Source organism: Carcharodon carcharias, chromosome 6 (assembly GCF_017639515.1).
Source record: "Carcharodon carcharias isolate sCarCar2 chromosome 6, sCarCar2.pri, whole genome shotgun sequence".
NCBI classification, from domain to species: domain Eukaryota; kingdom Metazoa; phylum Chordata; class Chondrichthyes; order Lamniformes; family Lamnidae; genus Carcharodon; species Carcharodon carcharias.
The window spans coordinates 153,943,896-153,965,521 of record NC_054472.1 but is presented as its reverse complement, the minus strand read 5'-3'; the positions used below and the strand labels follow the sequence as shown (position 1 = coordinate 153,965,521).

Genomic DNA, 21,626 nt, shown 5'->3' with positions numbered 1-21,626 from the left:
AATGTAACAAGATTAGCAGAATTTGCACATCATAGTATTATCATAACTCAACTTTTATGTTTCTTTTTCTTCTTATTCCCAGTCTTTAACTCATTTAAGTCTCTAGCCCAATCGTCCTTTTCATTCGCTGTAGGTGTAATTCCACCCTCAAACTCATCGTCTAAACTCAAATGTAATAAATTCTCATTTCGATTTAATAAAGTCAAAATGGCATTTTTGTTAGTTAACATCTCATTTCTTCTCTGATCAAAATGTCCTTTTGACATTTCAAGGATGTTATTGAGATGCTTTTTATGTTTACACAAAAGGGTTTCATATCCCTGATTGGTTTGATCTTAAAACTTTTTCTGATATTGCTGTTTCTCCAGATCCCATTTCGAACAGGTCTTTTCCACTTCTTTTTGAGCAATGTCAATTATACTCTCCCGGTAGATTTTCGTAGTCCGCTCCAACCCTTCGATTCTTTTGCATAATCCACAAAATAGGTCATTCCACTCCTCTCCAGGTTTTGAATGGTCTTTCGAAACCTATCCACTTGCTTGGATTCCAACTGCTGTATTTTGTATATTAGCACCAGCAATCACTTGTAAATCCGTCTTTCTGGTATTGATTTGGAAGAGTCATCTTGTACTTTGTCCTTTTTGTTGGCAATTCTTAATTTCCAGTTTTGCAGGTATTAGTTGCTTTCGTATTGTCCATTACTGAAGTTGATATATCAGCAACATTACTTGGTTAAGTTCTTTGCTCAACAGGCTCAACAACTCAGCAAGAAATTTTTATTCACAGGAACTGTGGAACTGTGACACTCCATACCACACATCTTCCCCATTATCTTCTCCAGTTTTCACTGAAGTTCGAAAATCTCATTACTCTTTCCATGATGAAGTTCTAATAGTTGTTAATTTTGGTTTCTAATTCTGCCTTCAACCAATTATTTTGATTTAACAACAATTTCTTTTTTTGTTCAAGGCATTTTCCCCGATATTTCAGAGCAACTACTAATGTTTGAAGTTCATCAAGTTTTAACTGAAGATTGATCTTTGTTAAGTTTGTTTCTACAAGCTTATCATTTAAACATTTCAAGTCATCAGTGAAGTGTTCCACTTTCTGTGACTGGTTCTCAATTGTTCTCACCAATTCTCTACTTTAATTAGCAAACTCCTCTTTCATACATGAAAGTTTGATTTTCTACATTAATCAGGTGCTTCAATTGCTTATGTGCAATAAGTGTTTCATTTTTAGCCACAGTAGTTTTCTGAAGTTGCCACATTGCTGTCTCCACTAGCCAAATCATTACCCAGAGTAAAATCTACCCCTCCAATATGTGATTTAGGAATAATTCCCACTTTAAAATTCCATTTACAAAGTGACTTTGTAAGTTAACTTTACAAGAAACAGGTTTATAAATTCCATTAATATCCCTTGTCAATACTTTTTCTTTCCTAAAACTACCTGGAACACAGATTGCATCATCAACCACCATCAATGATTGATCTGCCTCTGTATCTTAAAATTTTAATCTGTTTGGAACAGAGGACACTTTTCCCTTTGACACAAAACATATAGAACCTCTGATAATCTGACTTCCTTAATCAGTAATCAAAGAAGAATTCTTTGAACTACCCTGAGCCATATTCCCTTTTCCTGTATGTTCTGAGGGAACACATTTCACTTGTACTACTGCTACAGTTTTAACAGCCATTTCATTTTCTGGTGCTACCATTCCCGAGGATTCCTTTGGCATTCTTATTACTGCAATAGGGCTACCATTTAATCTGCCCCAAGATGTCCCACCTTGTTACAATGAAAACACTTAGGCTTTTGAATGTCACTTCCACCATCGGTGCCTTCTTTTCTCATCTGAGGAGAAATTTCCTGAGAATTCCCAACTGTCCCTTCTCTTCCCTGGCTACCTGCCTTGTTTCACCTTCCCATCTTCTATCCTTCTCGGGTTTATGGGGATGACAGAAAAAGGCTTTAGATTTATGGAACAGTTCATAATAGTCAGCCATCTCCGCTGCTTGTCTAGCTGCTTTACCCTTCTGATCTTCAACATGGATTCCAACTACAAGAGGAAATTATTTTTTTAATTCTTCCAGGAGAATTATTTCCTTAAGAGCTACATACTTGAGCTTGCACAAACTTAAAACCTCTCACCACTAGGTTTTGGTTGGAAGTTTTTTCATCATCAGAACTTTCCTCAGCAAGTGAGATCTCCTTTTAACTTTCAGCCTTCTAAGCTGGTATTCCCCTTCTCATTCCTTCTCTCTTGTCCTTGCCTCTCTTTCTTTACCCTTCTCCCTTGCCTGAAATTCCAGTTCCAGCTTCCTTTCTGCCTTTCTGCTTGCTCCCTTTAAAATGCTCTTTCTCCTTCCTTTTCCCTCTAGCCTTTTAAATTCCAATTATTTTTCTTTCGCTTCTAATTCAAATTTTCAGTTCCTTTTCATGTTCAAGTTACTTCATTTGCAACTGGATCTTAGCTAACTCAGTTGACTCACCCCATGGAGAACATGGTCTCTCTGTTATCCCTTCCAGTTTTAAATGCTGTGCTATTATCTCAACTATGTCCATTTTCTTTGCCCTTTCAGGTAATTGTAACTCCAGCTTATCTGCCAATTCCATTTGTTTACCCATGGTTAATTTCTGTAAACCAGTCAGAGTTACATTTTCCATCTGTAAAAAAGTCTTAGCAACCTGCAAAGAAATTTCATTTCCAAACTGTATAATATATCTCACAGCAACTTCAGTTCCTACGTCCAGTACCTCCTTACTTCCATGTACTTGTTAAAAGGATTCACAACTCCCATCAATGTTCAAGGATCTCCAATCCCACTTTATAATGATAATCCCGAACCAATTATTATTCCGCATCCAACCACCCACTATCCGCGTTTCAAATGCCGGAAGAGCCCCTACTTTGTTACAATCCCCAGCTGAGGTCACCTCTGAACAAGCCTGATCCCAGAGTGGAACCCAACTCGACAGATCTTGTTTGTTTAGATATGTGGAGAGGGGTTACTGAACAGAGTTACTGGAGTCAGCTAATGAACTTTTAACAAAAGAATAAAACATTTATTCAACAAAAAAAAATTAACTATATTACAATACTCCTTCACCCACAACTACATCTTTACAGATATATGCAGCTTTAAGGATAATACAAGTTACAAAAAATATCTTTTACTTTAATGTTCATAGTAAATACACAGTCCATGTAAACCAATATGCACCCTGTGGTTAGACACACCAACTCTGAAACCAAGTGACAGATGCCACCTCAACCAGATGCTGTGGATCTCTCAACTCCTCCCAGATTCTTGTCACACCTTGAGCCAACTGGCCTCACCGAGCCCTGTCTTTCTCACAAGGGTTTCTAATCTCCACTCTCCCAGACCTCGCTTTGGAATCTTCTCCCAAACCGACACGCTCTCTGAGACGCCTTCATAAAGGATTCACCTCCAGGGTTTCGAACTCTCCTTCCGATGTTCTTCTTCCCTGGGTCACCATGTGCATTCAAGCTGATTTCCATGCACTCTCTCCCACCAACTCAGCTGTCAACTGTACCACTGCTTCACTTGCCCATAGCAAAGGGTTCCAGACCTTCAGTTGCCTCTTTGGAACCTCCTGCCTCTTGTAAGCTGTTCCTTGTAATCTACATTCTGCAGCTTGAAGCTTTAAACTTGAAGTTTGGAGCCTTTATCTGCCCCTCACTCTTTACCACCCTTTCCCATTAAGTGAATTTGAGGCAGAAACCCCCATAACATATAAGACATATTTGGATGTGTACTTGTGATGCCATGGCATACAAGACTATGGGCCTAGTGCTGGAACATGGGATTAGAATAGTTAGGTACTTGTTTGACAGGTGCAGACTCTATGGGCCGAAGGGCCTTTATCTATGCTGCAGACCTCTATGACTCTATGAGGAACTTTTCCAGGTTCCTGTCCATCCTTTGGCTAGAAGGTCTCTTTGGACTTTCCCCTGTTTCTGTCTCACTCCTTTGGCTTTGGAACCTTTTGATTCTTTTGGGAAATCTGCAGCACCCTCTCCCAGTGCCCAGTCTCTCTGGGGTCTTAGCTTCAAACTGAAACTTAAAACTGTTGTTTCTTTAATTTTTCTGTGTCTCTGTGGGAGGGACCTGCCTCTCTGGATCCCTGTGGCTAGGCAACAGCCTAATTCTTCTACCCTTGTTTGTTTACCTTAGCTTAAGTCATAAAACTTCTCATTAGAAATGCAAGCACCCTTTTAAAGTGAAACTAAAACTCAATTTGACTTTTCCCAACACACAGATACAGAAATACAAATCAAATTTAAACACCAAAGCTAAAACTCATTCCTAACACTCAAATACCAATATAACTTATTTAAACCATCTCTATTTCCCAACAACATCCATGCGGCACTGTGAGCCCTCAGCAGCAGCAGAATGGATTCAACCACAATCTGTAACCTCATGCCTGGCATAGGCACTGTACCATTACCACCAAGCTGGGGTATCAACCCTGGTTCAATGAAGAGTGTAGGAACGCATGCCAGGAGCTGCACCAGGCTCTTGTTCAAAAAAACGATAAGGTCCAGCAATTACAGAACCAGTTTAATTTCAGTGGTGGGGATGCTTCTAAAAATAATTATTTGGGATAGAATTAATAGTCACATGGAAAAAATGAGCTAGTATGGATTTCTAAAGGGGAAATCATGTTTCAACTAACTTACTGGGGTTTTTTGAATATGTAATGGAGAGGGTTGATGAGAGTAATGCTGTTGATGTGGTGTACATGGACTTCCAAAAGGCATTTGATAAAGTGCCACACAACAGGCTTGCGAGAAAAGTTGTAGCTCATGGAACAAAAGGGACAACAGCAATGTGGATACAAAATTGGCTGGGTAATAGAAAAGAGCAGGTAATGGATAATGGATATTTTTTGGGCTGGAGGAATAGAGTTCCCCAGGGATCAGTACTGGGACCCTTGCTTTTCCTTTCATATATTAATGGTCTATATCTTGGTATGCAGGGAACAATTTCAAAGTTTGCAGATTATATGAAACTTGGAAGCATTGTAAACTATGAGTATAGTGTAGAACTTCAAAAGGAATAGACAAGTTGGTGGACTGCACAGATAGGTGGCAGATGAAGTTCAATGCAGAAGTGTGAGATAATGCATTCTGGTAGGAAGAACATGGAGAGGCAATATAAAATAAGGGGTACAATTCTTAAGTGGGTGCAGTCACAGAGGGACCTGGATGTATTTGTGCATATATCATTTGAAGGTGGTAGGACAGGTGGAGAGAGCATACAGTAACCTGGGCTTTATTAATAGGGCCATAGAGTAGACGAGCAAGGAGGTTATGCTGAACTTATATAAGACACTAGTTAAACCTCAGATGAAGTATCGTATACAATTCTGGGCACCACACAGGAAGGATGTGAACGCACTGGAGAGAGTGCAGAAGAGGTTTATAAGAATGGTTCCAGGGATGAGAAACTTCAGTGGAAATAGATAGGAGGAGTTGGGACTGTTTTTCTTGGAGAGAAGGCCAAGAGGAGCTTTGATAGAGATGTTCAAAATCATGAGGGGGCTGGATAGGGTATTTAGGGAGAAACTGTTCCTGCTTATAAACGGGTCGAGAATGAGGGGGCACAGATTTAAAGTGATTTGCAAAAGAAGCAAATGTGATGCAAGGAAAAGCTTTTTCCACACAGCGAGTGGTTGGAGCCTGGAATGCACTGCCTGGAAGTACGGTGGAGGCAGGTTCAATTGATGCATTCCAGAGGGCATTTGATGGTTATTCAAATTGAGACAATGTGCAAGGGTACAGGGAAAAGGCAGGAAAACGGCAGAGAGTCATAATGCTCATTTGGAGAGTCGATGCAGACATGGGCTGAATGGCCTCCTTCTGCGCCTTAACAATTCTGAGATTCTGTGACAAAGCAGGACAAATCCAACCTGGCCAAGTATCACCCCATCAGGGTATTCTCGATCATCAGCAAAGTGATGAAAGAGGTTGTCAACAGTATTATGAAGCGGTGCTTGCTCAGTAATAACCTGCCTGCTGATGCTCAGTTTGGGTTCTGCCAGGGTCACTCAGCTTCTGACCTCCTTACGTGCCTTGGTTCAAACATGGAAAAAAAGAGCTGAACAGAGGTGAGGTGAGACTAACTGTCTTTGACACCAAGGCAGTATTTGACTGAGTGTGGCACCAAGGAGCCCTTGCAAAACTGGACTCAATGGAAATCAGGGGGGAAACTCTTTACTAATTGGAGTCATACCTAACACAAAAGGAGGATGGCTGTGGCTGCTGTTATAGTCCCAGAACATCACTGCTGGAGTTCCTCAGACTCAACCTTGAATGGCCTTCTATAAGATACATTGCAGCAACTCACCAAGCCATTCGATAAGGTTATGGCTGAACTTGTGTTTCGATTCCCACATTCCCATCTAACCCCAATAACCTTCAATTCCCTTGCTTAATAAGGGATATCTACCTCTGCCTTAAAAATATTCAATGGCCCCATTTCGACCACCTTCTGAGACAGAATTCCAAAGCTGCAAAACCCTCAGAAAAAAATTTCTCCTCATCTCTGTCCTAAAAGGGTGACCCCTAATTTTAAAACAGTGCCCCCTAATTCTGGATTCACCCACAAGAGGGAACATCCTATCGACGTCCACCTTGTCATGGTCATTCAGGATTTTGTATGCTTCAATCAAATTACCCCTCACTCTTCTAAACTCCAGTGGAAACCAGCCCAGTCTGTCCAACCTTTCCTCATAAGACAACCCACTCATTTCAGGTATCAATCTAGTAACCTCCTTTGAGCCTAATACAAGGAAGATGGTTGTGGCTGTTGAGGACATCATCATAGTCCCAGTTCCTCAGGGTAGTGTCCTAGGCCCAACCGTGAATGAATGCATTTATATCTTTCCTTAAATAAGGAGACCAAAACTGCATACTTTGAGGTGCCAACAAAAATCTACTGATCTCAGTCCTGGGAGCTCCAATAATGTCAGCCTTCTCATAATAAATACAAATTGCAAATCGTTGTGATAGCTTGACCAAGTTTCCCTTTGGGATTTGGTCAGCCCGGCAATTATCACCTGCCATTTCACAACAGAAATGTAGCCACCTTTGCAGTAAAGGAAACACAGCCAATTTTCACAAATTCACACAACTGCAAGGTGATATTGACATGTTTTTTTTTGTGATGTCGACTGAAGGATAAATATGGGCCAGGACACTGGGGATAACTGCCCTGTACTTCTTCAAAATAGTGCCCTAGGTTCTTTTACGTCCAATTCAAAGAACAGATGGGCCTCAGTTTAACGTCTCATCTGAAAGACAGCACCTCAGACAGTGTAGCAATCCCTCAGTACTGTACCAGAGTGTTAGGCTTGATTATTGTGCTCAAGCCCTACAATGGGAAATGGGCTATAATGGCACATTTCCAGAGTTCTCACAGATATATCACACTACTATGAGCTATTGGAAAAGTACCATGGAATCTTTTACAAGCATCGAAGTAGATAGATAGGGCCTCAGTTTAAAGTCCCATCTGAAAGACAGTATCACAAAGTACAGTATCTGCCTTGATTTTTGTGTTTAAGTCCTGGAATAGAACTCAAAGCCAGAAACCAGTGACTCAGATATGAGTGTGCTACCAAGATATGCCAAACAAGAGTTCAATGATAGAATAACTGTTCACTTACGGTCAGTTAATTCTGCCAACTGTTCTTGCAATGTGATGGAGGCATTGTACGTTCGAAACACTTTGGCAGTGAGTCCCTCCATTAACTCCTGAAGGTGTTTGTTCAGATCAGAGGTCTATAAAGAGACAATACATTAGTTCTCTTGCATAGCTCCAGAAAGACGACTAATATAGTCTATTGTTGGTGGGAAAAGCAGATCTCTACAGATTCCTCACAGCTAAAAGCAGAATACTGCTGATGCTGGAAATCTGAAGAAGAGTCATACGGACTCAAAATGTTCCTCTCTCCACAGATGCTGCAGACCTGTTGCACTGCGGTTGGCTCTGCTGCACAGGAGAGGATGCAATATTTATAGGGAATTCAACTGTAAGGGGAATAGATAGGCATTTCTGTGGCCGCAAACTAGACTCTTGGATGGTATGTTGCCTCCCTGGTGCCAGGGTCAAGGATGTCTCAGAGTGGCTACAGGACATTCTGAAGAGGGATGAACAGCCAGTGGTCGTGGTACACATTGGTACAAACGACATAGGTAAAAAAAGGAACGAGGTCCTAAAAGCAGAATATAGGGAGTTAGGAAGTAAGTTGAAAAGTAGGACCTCAAAGGATGGTAATCTCAGGACTACTATCAGTGCCACATGCTAGTCAGAGTAGAAATAGGATATATCAGATGAATACGTGGCTGAAGAGATGGTGTGAAGGGGAGGGTTTCAGATTCCTGGGACATTGGGACCAGTTCTGGGGGAGGTTGGACCAGTACAAACTGGACGGGTTATACCCGGGCAGGACCAGAACTAATGTCCTAGGGGAAACATTTGCTAGAGTGGTTGGGAAGGGTTTAAACTAAAATGGCAGGGGGGTGGGAACCTATGCAAGGAGTCAGAGGAAGGGGAATCAAAGACAAGAACAAAAGACAGAGAGCGGAATAAGAAAAGTGATAGTCAGGGAAATCAAGGGCAAGAATCAAACAGGGCCTCAGTGAAAAATAGTGGGAACGGGACAAGTAATGTTAAAAAGTCAAGCCTTAAGGCTTTGTGCCTTAACAGGAAGAGCATTTGCAATAAAGTGGATGAATTAACTGCGCAAATAGATGTAAACAGCTATGATATAGTCGGGATTACGGAGACATGGCTGCAGGGTGACCAGCGATGGGAACTGAACATTCAGTATTTAGGAAGGACAGACAAAAAGGAAAAGGTGGTGGAGTTGCATTCCCGGTTAAAGAGGAAATTAACGCAATAATGAGGAAAGATATTAGCTCCGACGATGTGGAATTTGTATGGGTAGAGCTGAGAAACACTAATGGGAAAAAAGCGTTAGTGGGGGATGTATATAGACCCCCAAACTCTAGTGGTGTTGTTGGGAATGGCATTAAACAGGAAATTAGAGATGCCTGTAATAAAGAAACATCTGTAATTATGGGTGATTTTAATATGAATACAGGTTGGACAAATGAAATTAGCAACAATACCATAGAGGAGGAATTCCTGGAATGTATACGAGAATGTTTTTCTGGACCAATACCTTGAGGAACCAACGAGAAAACGGGCCATCCTAAACTGGGTATTGTGTAATGAGAAAGGAATAATTGGCAATCTGGTTGTGCGAGGCCCCTTGGGGATAAGCGACCATAATATGATAGAGTTCTTCATCAAGATGGAGAATGATGTAGCTGATTCTGAAATGTGGGTCCTGAGTCTTAATAAACTACGATGGTATGAGGCGCCAGTTGGCTATGATGGATTGGGAAACATTACTTAAAGGGGTGACAGTGGATAGGCAATGGCAAACATTCAAAGAGCGCAACAATTGTTTATTCTTGTCTGGCGCTAAAGTAAAACAGGAAAAGTGGCCAAACCATGACTTACAAGGGAAATTAGAGATAGTATTAGATCCAAGGAAGAAGCATACAAATTGGCCAGAAGAAAACAACATACCTGAGGATTGGCAGCAGTTTAGAATTCATCAAAGGAGGGCCAAGGGATTGATTAAGAAGGGGAAAATAGAGTACAAGAGTAAGCTTGCAGGGAACATAAAAACTGACTGTAAAAGTTTCTATAGGTATATGAAGAGAAAAAGATTGGTGAAGACAAATGTTAGACCCTTACAGTCAGGAACAGGGGAATTTATAATGGGGAACAAAGAAATGGCTGACCAACTAAATACATACTTTGGTTCTGTCTTCACAAAGGAGGACACAAATAACATACCAGAAATGTTGGGGAACACAGGGTCTAGTGAGAAGGAGGAACTGAAAGAAATTAGTATTAGTAGGGAAATGGTGTTGGGGAAATTGATGAGATTGAAGGCTGATAAATCCCCAGGGCCTGATAATCTACATCCCAGAGTAATTAAGGAAGTGGCCCTAGAAATAGTGGATGCATTGGTCATCTTCCAAGATTCTATAGGCTCCGGAACAGTTCCTACAGATTGGAGGGTAGCTAATGTAACCCCACTATTTAAAAAGGGAGGTAGAGAGAAAACAGAATTATAGTCCAGTCAGCCTGACATCGGTAGTGGGGAAAATTCTAGAGTCCATTATGAGAGATTTAATAGCTGAGCCTTTGGAAAACGGTGGCAAAATCGGGCAGTCAGCATGGATTTATGAAAGGGAAATCATGCTTGACAAATCTACTGGAATTTTTTGAGGATGTAACTAGTAGAGTTGATGAGGGGGAGCCAGTGAATGCGGTTTATTTGGGCTTTCAGAAGGCTTTTGACGAAGCCCCACATAAGAGGTTAGCGTGTCAAGTTAAAGCGCATGGGTAGTGTATTGAGATGGATAGAAAACTGGTTGGCAAACAGAAAACAAAGAGTAGGGATAAACAGGCTTTTTTCCGAATGGCAGGCAGTGACTTGTGGGGTACCGTAGGGATCGGGGCTGGAACCCCAGCTATTCACAATATATATTAATGATTTAGATGAGGGAACTAAACGTAATATCTCCAAATCTGCAGACGACACAAAGCTGGGTGGGAGGCTGAGCTGTGAGGAGGATGCAGAGATGCTTCAGTGTGATTTGGACAAGCTGAGTGGGCAAATGCATGGCAGATGCAGTATAATGTGGATAAATGTGAGGTTATCCACTTTGGTCACAAAACAGCAAGGCAGATCATCTGAATGGCTATAAATTGAGAGAGGGGAACGTGCATTGAGACCTAGGTGTCCTCGTACACCAGTCGCTGAAGGCAAGCATGCAGGTGCAGCAGGCTGTAAATAAGGCAAATGGTATGTTGGCCTTCATAACAAGAGGATTCGAGTACTTGGAGCAGGGATGTCTTGCTGCAATTATACAGGGCCTTGGTGAGTCCTCACCTGCAATATTGTGTGCAGCTTTGGCCTCCTTATCTGAGGAAGGAAGTTCTTGCTATAGAGGGAGTGCAGCAAAGGTTTACCCGATTAATTCCTGGGATGGCAGCACTGATATGAGGAGAGATTGAGTCGGTTAGGATTATATCCGCTGGAGTTCAGAAGAATGAGGGGGGGATCTCATAGAAACCTATAAAATGCTATCAAGGCTAGGCAGGGTAGATGCAGGATGGATGTTCCCGATGGTGTGGGAGTCCAGAACCAGGGGTCACAGTCTGAGGATACGGGGTGGACCATTTAGGTCTGAGATGAGGAGAAATATCTTAACCCAGAGAGTGGTGAGCCTGTGGAATTCGCTACCACAGAAAGTAGTTGATGCCAAAACATTATATGTTTTCAAGTAGGAGTTAGATATAGTTCTTGGGGCAAAGGGGATCAAAGGATATGGGGAGAAAGTGGGAGCAGGCTATTGAGTTGGATGATCAACCATGATCGTAATGAATGGCGGAGCAGGCTCAAAGGGCCGAATGGCCTACTTCTGTTTTCTATGTTTCTTTGCTGAGTTTTTCCAGCATTTCCTATTTATTTCAGATTCCTCTCAGCATTACTTTTATATTTACAAGGTGTAAATGCACTCCGTAAAGCTCACTAATATAAATTTATCCAAACAAAACATACATTTAATCTGTCAAACAGGTCGTCGTTAGGATCCTTATTCTCCATGAATAATTTCAGATTCTTGAACACCTGGGAGAAAGAAATACAAGTGACACATCACTATGGAATTGTATATGTTGTACAAACACACAAAAACAAGCACAAGGAAGAAACAAAGAACTTGCATTTAAATAGAACCTTTCATGACTTCAGGGCATCCAAAAGCATTTTACAGCCAATTAAGTATTTTTGAAGTGTAGTCACTGTTGTAATGCAGGAAATGAGACAGTCAAATTGTGCGCAGTTTATATCTGATTGCTGTTGTGAGACAATGGCCTAAAAATCTGCCTCTTTTATCAATAGGACTGAGAATTAGATATTAACCAGGGCACTGGGGAGAGCTCTTTTTCCAACTATTCCATAGAATTGCACATCCAAGGGAGATGTCAGACAAGGTCTCGGTTTAACTTCTCATTTCACAGTCACATCTTTATCAGTGCAGCTGTGAAGTGTCAATATAGATTATGTGCTCAAGATTTTGGAGTGGGGCTTGAACCCACAGACTCAAGACGGAAGAATGTCAACTGAGCCATGGCTGACATTCTGAGGAAGTGTCATACAGGTATAGTTATACAATGAGGAAAGATCATGTGACTAACAGGGTATTTCATCATAATCTAGGATTAGAAACAGAACTAGTGTAACTAGTATTATCAATAGGATTTTAGTAAAGTTCAATAAGTAGGCAAGTGAAATACTCCTATTGTGCCATTTGAACTATGTAGTACTAGTACTCAGAACCAATTATAGATATTGTTCTCCCAAATTTGGGCTCTGTTTGGACACCACTTTGGAGTATATATCATTCAGCTGGAACAGGCTGCCTGTGGTAGAAGTAATCAAGACTGAAGCATTAAGAACACCTTACCCAATGGCTCAGAGAATTTAGCCAGAGTAGCTAAGTCACACAGGCCAGGAAGTTACCAGGTATGGCCCACCCAATCTGCAATAAGTTAGAAAAGAGATGGGAGGAAAGGGAAACAAACCTTCAGGATTCTCACTTCTGATCATCATTGGGTGGACCCTGCTGGGTTTTGGATGAGAACTGGGGTCAGCTATAATGTTTCAATCCAGTGATCATCCACTGTCCAAAAATTTCAAAGCCAAATCATCTCTATACTAGCCAAAGGCTTAGACTGAAATCAAGTGGCAAAAGATGGCACACATTATTCACCGTGCCCAACTATTTTCATAATAGTAATAGTTGCAAATGCAAGTCTTACAATTCAATCTACAGTAGAACCTGACAAAAATGTGACTATATCCAGGGAAAAACGCTGGAACACAAGTCACCGAGCTGTTGGGTCAAAGAACACAAGACCAAGGAAAGCAATTAGCCAAGGATGACTAATGTAGGATTCAAGGCTAGATATTGCAGTTTGCTCTATTTGCCTTTGGGACAAAATCTTGCAGAATCCTACCTCAAGGGATTTAAGTTACTGGATCAAGTTCACAATGGATTTTTACTGTCTGTAAAAGGAATTAGCAACTGATAGGATGAACGGTCATCTCTCCTAGATGAATTGCAAAGGAACCAAAGGCGACACGAGGAAAAGCATTTTTACATAGGCAGTGCATTCCAGACTAAGTGTGCTGGGATGGCGGGACTGACGTACAAGGAGAGTTGAATCAGTTAGGATTATATTCGCTGGAGTTCAGAAGAATGAGGGGGGATCTCATAGAAACCTATAAAATTCTAACAGGACTAGATAGGATAGATGCAAGGAAGGATGTTCCCGATGGTGGGGGAGTCCAGAATCAGGGGGTCAAAGTCTGAGGATACAGGGTAGACCATTTAGGACTGAGATGAGGAGAAATTTCTTCACCGAGACAGTGGTGAGCCTGTGGAATTCGCTACCACAGAAAGTACTTGGGGCCAAAACATACAGTGTTTTGGCCCCAAGAAGAAGGAGTTAGATATAGCTCTTGGGGCAAAAGGGGTCAAAGGATATGGGGAGAAAGGGGGAGCAGGCAATTGAGTTGGATGATCAACCATGATCATAATGAATGGCAGAGCAGGCTCGAAGGGCTGAATGGTCTACTCCTGCTCCTATTTTCTATTTTTTATGAGCAGGGGCAGATTCAGTTGTGGCTTTCAAAAGGGAATTTGATTATCTGAAAAGATAAAAAAAGAATTGCAGGGCTACAGGGAACAGACGCGGTGGGACTAGCTGAGTTGCTCTTGCAGAGAGCTGGCACAGAGACAATAGCTCAAATAGCTTCCTTCTGTGCTGTATCCATTCTGAGTCTTAAACCAACCTTGTGTTCTGAAGGAATGTGGTCCAATTTTCCCATTCACTTATTGGAGGAACAATTCCCTTGTTACCAACCTAGTGAAAGCTATGATGTAGGCTGTGTTTTGGATTATACTTTATAGTAAGTTCACAATCTCAATTGTGATATCTTGCAGAGGCTCAGTGCTTCAGGAGGTAACTGGTGCAGTACCAAGAGATGCACATCAGGAAGATCCTGGGTTTAAACTGTGAGACAATGTAGTCAACTGCAAATGCAACAGGGTAAGGAATTAAAAAATGGACTTGGAATCCTCCTCTTTGAAGAAGGACGGACAACAAAATCCATCTACATTTCTTACTACTAATCATCTTGCAGTAACTGTACTGGGAATACACATGTACAGGCAGGGTTGTCATGTTCCACTATGATCAAGTATTCTGCTAAAAATCACGGGCCGAGATTTTCTGGCCATGTCGTGGCCGGGACCTGCTGCGGGTGAGTCGGCACCCCTGCCAGAAGTCCATTGACTTGCTGTGGGACCAGAAGATCGCAGTGGTGGGCAGGTGCAGAAAATCCCGCCGATTGTCTCGCTTGAATTAGTGTTTAGTTTGATGGGGTGGGTAGCTTGCAGGTATGTCTTGCAAGTGCTATACTTCATGTGAGCTCAGACAAGCTTTGCCACCAACCCATGAAAACTGAGCCAGATCTCAACTGCACCCACGATTCCCATTTTCAGCAACAATCAAATAATTTCTCTTCAGCAGCTCAGATATCAAGGTCAATTTAGAAACTACACAGTAGCCCCCTCAACTCAACCTAGGCCATAGTGCTCATCAACATAGCTCAGTACTGCACCTTTGACACATTGACAAGTGAATCACTCAAGGATTTTGTTCGGATTTAAACAATCATATTTTTTGGTTCGAAACAGCCATTATTGAAACAATTGAATCAGGCATGTTAAGATGATAAATGGTGTTATGTAACACACTTGAATTTCTTAACGGAAACACACACTGTACCTGTTTCTCCACTGGAACCTTGTTGTAGTATCTAATAGAGTCCTTTCCAAGGAAGTCAAATTCCACCACGCACTGCTGTCCTCCATCGTTATCATGCAATTTAATATGTTCGACACGGAGTGAGCAGCAACCAACTGTATCAGCAGTCTCTCCTTCCTCCTTCTCATTTCCAGCTCTCAACGCCAACTACAAAGCATAGAAAAATAAGCTTTTTTCCCCCAACTCATTTACACGATGTGGACATTGTTAGCTAGGTTAGTATTTATTGCCCATCCCTAATTGCCCTCGAGGTGGTGGTGGTGAGCTGCCTTCTTGAACCACAGCAGTCCCTGTGGTGTAGGTATACCCACAGTGCTGTGAGGGAGGGAGTTCCAGAATTTTGACCTAGCAACAGCAAAGGAAAAGTGATATATTTCCAAGTCAGGATGGTGAGTGGCTTGGAGGGGTGGTGTTCCCATGTATCTGTTGCCCTTGTCCTTCTAGATGGGTAGTGGTTGTGGGTTTGGAAGGTGCTGCCTTAGGAGCTTTGATGAGTTTCTGCAGTGCATCTTGTAGATGGTACACACTGCTGCCACTGTCAGTCAGTAACGCACCATCAAATGTAACCATACTGAATAAAATACAACTATCTAATCATTGCCCATGCATTGCAGTTTGAAGGGATTTATCCTATCTTCCATTATTGGGATGACTTGGCCTGAGTTTTTCTGACATCTGCACAGGCACAGTTAAACAACTGAACCTCAAAATATTGCCAAGAAAAATGGTAATCTCTGGATTGCTACCAGTGGTAGTGAGAAGTGAGAGTCAGGAACAGGAAGATAGCATAGATGAATGCATGGCAGAAGAATGCGTGGCTGGAGGGGTGGTGCAGGAGGGAGGCTTTTGAGATTCTTATGGCACAATGGAGAATCAGGCTGTATACAGAAGGACCAGAGGGAAAATGATGAAACTAATAAGAAAAGCAAGGAGAGAGCATGAAAAGAGGCTGTCAGCGAACATAAAAGGGAATCCCAAGGTCTTCTAAGCATGTAAATCATAAAAGGGTGGTAAAAGAAAGAGTAGGGCTGGTTAGGGACAAAAAAAGCAGACTTGCATGTAGAGGCTGGAGAAATAGCGGAGTTGTTGAGCGAGTACTTTGCATCTGTCTTTACAAAGGAAGAACTTGCTACCCAGGCCGAGATGAGAGAGGAGGTAACTGCTACACTAGAAGAGTTTACAATAGAGAGGAAGGTGTTGGAAAGACTATCTTTACTTAAAATAATTAAGGTACCAGGACTGGATGAGATGCATCTGAAGGTACTGAGGGAAGGAGTAGAAATTGCAGAGGCACTGGTGATAATCTTCCAGTCTTCTTTAAACAAAAGGGAGGTGCCAGAGGACTGGAGAACTGTACATGTTACACCTTTGTTTAAAAAGGGGTGCAAGGATAAAGCTGGCAACTACAGGCCAGTCAGTTTGACCTCAGTGGTAGGGAAACTTCTGGAAACTATAGTACAGGATAAAATCAATAATCACTTAGACAAGTGCAAGATATTAAGGAAAGCGAGCATGGATTCTTAAAGGGAAAATCGTGTTTAACTAACTTGGAGTTTTGTGGGGGTGGTAACAGAGAAGACTGATAAAAGAAACACGATGTGGTATATATAGATTTTCAAAAGGCATTTGATACAGTGCCACACAGCAGATTTGTGAGCAAAATTCTAGGTCATAGAATAAAAGGGAAAGTAGGCATTTGGATAAGAAACTAGCTGAGTGACAGGAAACAGAGTAGTGATAAATGGTTGTTTTTCAGATTGTAGGAAGGTTTGTAGTGGAGTTCCTCAGTGGTCAGTGTTGGGACCCTTGCTCTTCCTGATACATATTAATGACCTAGACTGTGGTGTGCAGGGCATGATGTCAAAATTTGCACATGACACAAAGATCAGAAATATTGTCAACAGTGACGGGGATAGTCCTGAGCTTCAAAAGAACACAGACATGCTGGTGGACTGAGCGGTCCAGTGACAGGTGAAGTTCAATGCAGAAAAGTGTGAGGTGTGTTTTGGCAGGAAAAGATATGGTTAGACAGAATAAAATGAAGGAAGAGCCTCTAAAGAAGATGCAGGAATAGAGAGACCTCATTATATAGGTACATAGGTTCTTGAAGATGGCAGGGCATGTTGGGAGAGCAGTTAAAGCATACAGTATCTTAGGCTTTATTAATAGGGGCATTTAGTACAAGAGTAAAGTCATGTTGGAATTGCATAAGACACTAGCTAGGCCTCATCTGGAGTACTGCGTCCAGTTGTGGGCACCATACTTGAGGAAGGATGTGAAGGCACTGGAGAGAGTACAGTGGATATTCACGAGAATGATTCATGGAATGAAGAATTGTAGCTATGAGGATAGATTGGAGAGGTTGGGACTGTTTTCCTTGGAGAAAAGGCGGCTGAGAGAAGACTTGATAGAGGTATTCAAGATCCTGAGGGGTATTGACAGGGTAAATAGTGAAGCTGGTTGCCACTCAAGAGAACATCAAGGACTAGAGGGCACAAATTCAAAATAATTGGCAAAAGGAATAAATGTGATGCGAGAATTTTTTTTTAACCCAGGTGATTAGAGTCTGGAACAAACTTCCTGAAAGGTTGGTGGAGGCAGGTTCGATTGAGGTATTCAGAATGGAATTGGATTACTAGCTGAAAAGAGAGAATGTGCAAGGTTATGGGGATAAGGCAGGAGAGTGGGACGAGGTGGAACACTCTTTCAGAGAACCAGTGCAAACTCGAAGGGCTGAATGGGCTCCTTCTGCATTGTAAATGTGTTGTGATACTTGGACCAGTTTTGGGGAAGGAGGGACCTGGGCAAGCTAGGAAGGTTGAACCTGAACAGGGATGGTACCAATGTCCTTGTTGTAGTTGTTATCTAAGGCTGTTGAAAGGGTTTAAACTAATTTGGTAGGGCACCAGGACACAGCAGCAGAGAGAAAAGACAAGGTGCATAGACAACTAGGAGGGACAAAGAACAGAAGAATAGTTAGAAAGAGCAGGAAGCAATTGGAGAAAAAATATAAAGCATTCCAGCATGGTGTTGGAATGCATGTATGTCAATGTGAGGAGTGTGACAAATAAGGTTGAGGAGCTACAGGAACAAGTTGCTATTTAGGAGGAACTCTACTGAAACGTGGGCAGAAGTGGGAACTAGACATTCCTGGCTCCAAATGTACTCAAGGAGGATATGGAAGGGAAAAAGAAATGAGGGGGAGGAGTTGGCAGTTTTGATCAGGATAATACAGTTCTACAGATGGATGATATACTTCAGGATTCAAAAACCAAATCTATTCTTTAGAGTTAAACTGTTAAATTGCTGGCTGTTTACTATAACCACCCACACAATGAAAATGTGATATAGAAGCAATCTGTAGGCAAATGGAAAAATAACAGAGGTGTAATAATAGGAGATTTCAATTACTCTCAGACTGGGAAAAAGAGGATAGCTTGTGAAGAATTCCTAAAATGTATGTACAAGAACTTTTTTTAAAAAACATTCTTTCATGGGAAGAGAGTATCACTGGTAAGGCCAACATTTGTTGCCCATTCCCAATTGCACTTTAGAAGGCGGTGGTGAGCCGCCTTCTTGAACTGCTGCAGTTCATCTGATTGAGCCAGAAAGAAGTACTGACAATGAGAAATAAAGTAGTGCTGGATCATTTCTTGGGGAATGAAGTAGGGCAAAGAATGAGTTTCTATGGGAGAACATCAAGGTGACAGTGATCATAATATAATTAGGGTTTAACATATTTATGAAAAAGGGGCAAAGAAAAAATCCAAGTGAAAATGTCCAACTGGAAGAGAAACAATGTGAGAAGAATGATTTCAGAATACTCAGGATAAGTATATTCCTATGATAAAGAAAAATTCTAAAGGGAGGACCCACCATCCATGGTTAATTAAAGTTAAGGAAAGCATATAACTGTGCAAAGGTGAATGGCAGGTCAGATGATTGGTCAGAAAATAAAGAGTAGAGAATGATTGAAAGGTTAATCAGGAGAAAGAAATTGGAGAGAAGCTAGCTAGAAACGTAAAAACTGATAGCAAGAGATTCTACAGGTACTTAAATGAAAAAAGTAGTGAGTGTTGGTCCTTTGGAGAGGGACAATGGGGAGTTAATAGGAGATAATAAGAAAATGGCAGAAGAACTAATATTTTGCTCATGTCCTCACTATAGAGGATATAAAAAACATTACAGTAATATCTGTAAATCAGGAGGTGGAAGGGAGAGGAAAACTTTGTGAATTTACAACTACTAGGGAAGTGGTACTGAGCAAAATAACAGCACTGCGGGCTGACAAGTCTCTGGATCTTGATGGACTTCATTCTAGGGTCTTAAAAGAGGTGGCTAATGAGGTAGTTGATGCGTCAGCGTTAATTTTCCAAATTTCCCTAGATTCTGGCAAGGTTCCATCAGCCTAGAAAGTAGCAAACATAACCCCTCTATTCAAGGAAGGGAGGGACGGAGGCAGAAAGCAGGAAACTATAGGCCAGTTAGCTTGGTGTCTGTCATGGGGAAGGTGTTAGAATTGATCACGGAGGTGGTAATAGCTGGGCACTTAGAGAAACTCAAGGTAATCGGGAAGAGTCAGCATCGTTTTGTGAAAGGGAAATCATGTTAAACCAATTTATTGGAGTTGTTTGAAGGAGTAACATGCGATGTGGATAAAAGGGGAGCCTGTAGACATGTTGTCCTTGGATTTCCAGAAAGCATTTGATATAGGTGCCACATCAAAGGTTATTGTAGAAAATAAAAGCTCATGGTGTAGGGGTAACATATTAACATGGATAGAAGATTGGCTTGCTGGCGGGAAGCAGAGAGTATGCATAAAATCTATTTTTGATTGGCAGGATGCGATGAGTGGAGTACCGCAGGGGTCTCAAATTTTACAATTTATATCAATGGCTTGCATAAGGGGAGTGAAGACATGATAGCTAAATTTGCAGATGACACAGAGATAGGGAGGAACGTATGTTGTGAACAGGACATAAGGAGGTTGCAGATGGATATAGGTAGGTTGAATGAGTGGGCAAAAATCTGGCAGATGGAGTATAATGTGGGAAAAAATGTGAAGTTGTTTACTTTAGCAGGAAGAATGAAAAAGCAGAGTATTACTTAAACAGAGAAGAACTGCATAATTCCAAGCTGCAGAGGGATCTAGGTGTTCTAGCGCACGTCACAAAAAGTCAGTATGCAGGTACAGCAAGTAATTAAGGCGGCTAATGGAGTGCTATCCTTTATTACAAGAGGAATTGAACATAAAAGTAAGGATGTTATGCTTCAGTTATATAGGTCATTGGTGAGACTCCATCTCGAAAACTGCCTTCAGTTTTGATCTCCTTATTTAAGGAAGGATATAAATGCATTGGAGACGGTTCAGAGGAGATTTACTAGATTGATAACTGGAATGAGCAGGTTGTCTTTTGAAGAAAGGTCAGACAGACTGGGCTTGTTTCCACTAGAGTTTCAAAGAGGGAGGGGTGAATTTATTGAATTATCTAAGATCTTGAATGATATTGACAAGGTGGACGTGGAAAGGATCTTTCCTCTTGTTGGAGTGTCCAGAATTAGGGGGCATTGTTTTAAAATTAGGGGTCTCCCTTATAGGGCAGAGATGAGGAGAAAATTTTTCTGAGGCTTGGAAATCTGTATCAGAAGGCAGTGGAGGCGGAGTCACTGAATATTTTTAAGGCAGAGGTAGATAGATTCTTCTTGGGCAAAGGAATCAAAGGTTATTGGGGGGAAATTCCGAACACAAACAGATCAGCCGTAATCTTATTGAATGGCAGAGCAGGCTCAAGGGGCCAAATGGCCTACTTCTGCTCCTATTTCATATGTTTGTAAGAAATCTAGCACAGGTGGACTACTAAGATTGCCCAGAAAAACAGTAAATGAGCAATGGCAGACCTTCAAGGCAGAAATAGCTCAGACATGAAAGCTCAGAAGCCTGGAGTGCAGCTCTAACAACACTCAAGAAGCTTGACAACATCCAGGACAAAGCAGTCTGATTGTTTGTGGATGGGGTGCCACTCACTCCTTCCACTACTGACACATAGTGTACCATCTACAAGATGCACTGCAGGAACTCACCAAGGCTCCTTAGACAGTACCTTCCAAAACCATGACCGCTACCATCCAGAAGGACAAACACAGAAGACACATGGGAGCACCACCACATGGGAGTTCCCCTCCAAGCCACTCACAATCCTGACTTGGAAATGTATCACTATTCCTTCATTGTCACTGGATCAAAATCCTGGAACTCCCTCCCTAACAGTACTATGGGTCTACTTACACCACATGGCCTGCAGCGGTTCAAGGCAACAGCTCACCACCACCTTCTCAAGGGCAACTGGGGGTCAGCAATAAATTCTGGCCTGGCCAGCAATGCCCACATCCCATAAATTAAAAAAACATAAACCCTGCCTATTTTCATAAGGGGCAAGGATAGGGCATCCAAAGCTAGAGCTCCCTGGATGACGAAACAAAGATATATTACAATACAACTGAAAAATGAGACAAATAGAGCAGAAAATTAGGTAGAATACATAGTGATGGGAAGGAATTGAAAAAGGTGACAAGGAAAGCAAAGAAAATCATAAAAAGTCAAGA

General features: G+C 41.7%; 1 protein-coding gene across 5 annotated transcripts in view; it reads right to left on the bottom strand.

Annotated features, from left to right (window-relative positions):
* Window positions 1–21,626, bottom strand: part of LOC121278926 (DNA topoisomerase 1-like) — a 141,930-nt gene that overhangs the window by 9,942 nt on the left and 110,362 nt on the right. For all 5 annotated transcript variants that reach the window (XM_041189482.1, XM_041189483.1, XM_041189484.1 and 2 more), the window contains 3 exons: window positions 14,985–15,170; window positions 11,689–11,757; window positions 7,705–7,819 (listed from right to left, as the gene is read on the bottom strand). In XM_041189482.1, coding sequence (XP_041045416.1) covers window positions 7,705–7,819; window positions 11,689–11,757; window positions 14,985–15,170 — 370 coding nt within the window. The remainder of the gene's footprint in view (window positions 1–7,704; window positions 7,820–11,688; window positions 11,758–14,984; window positions 15,171–21,626) is intronic.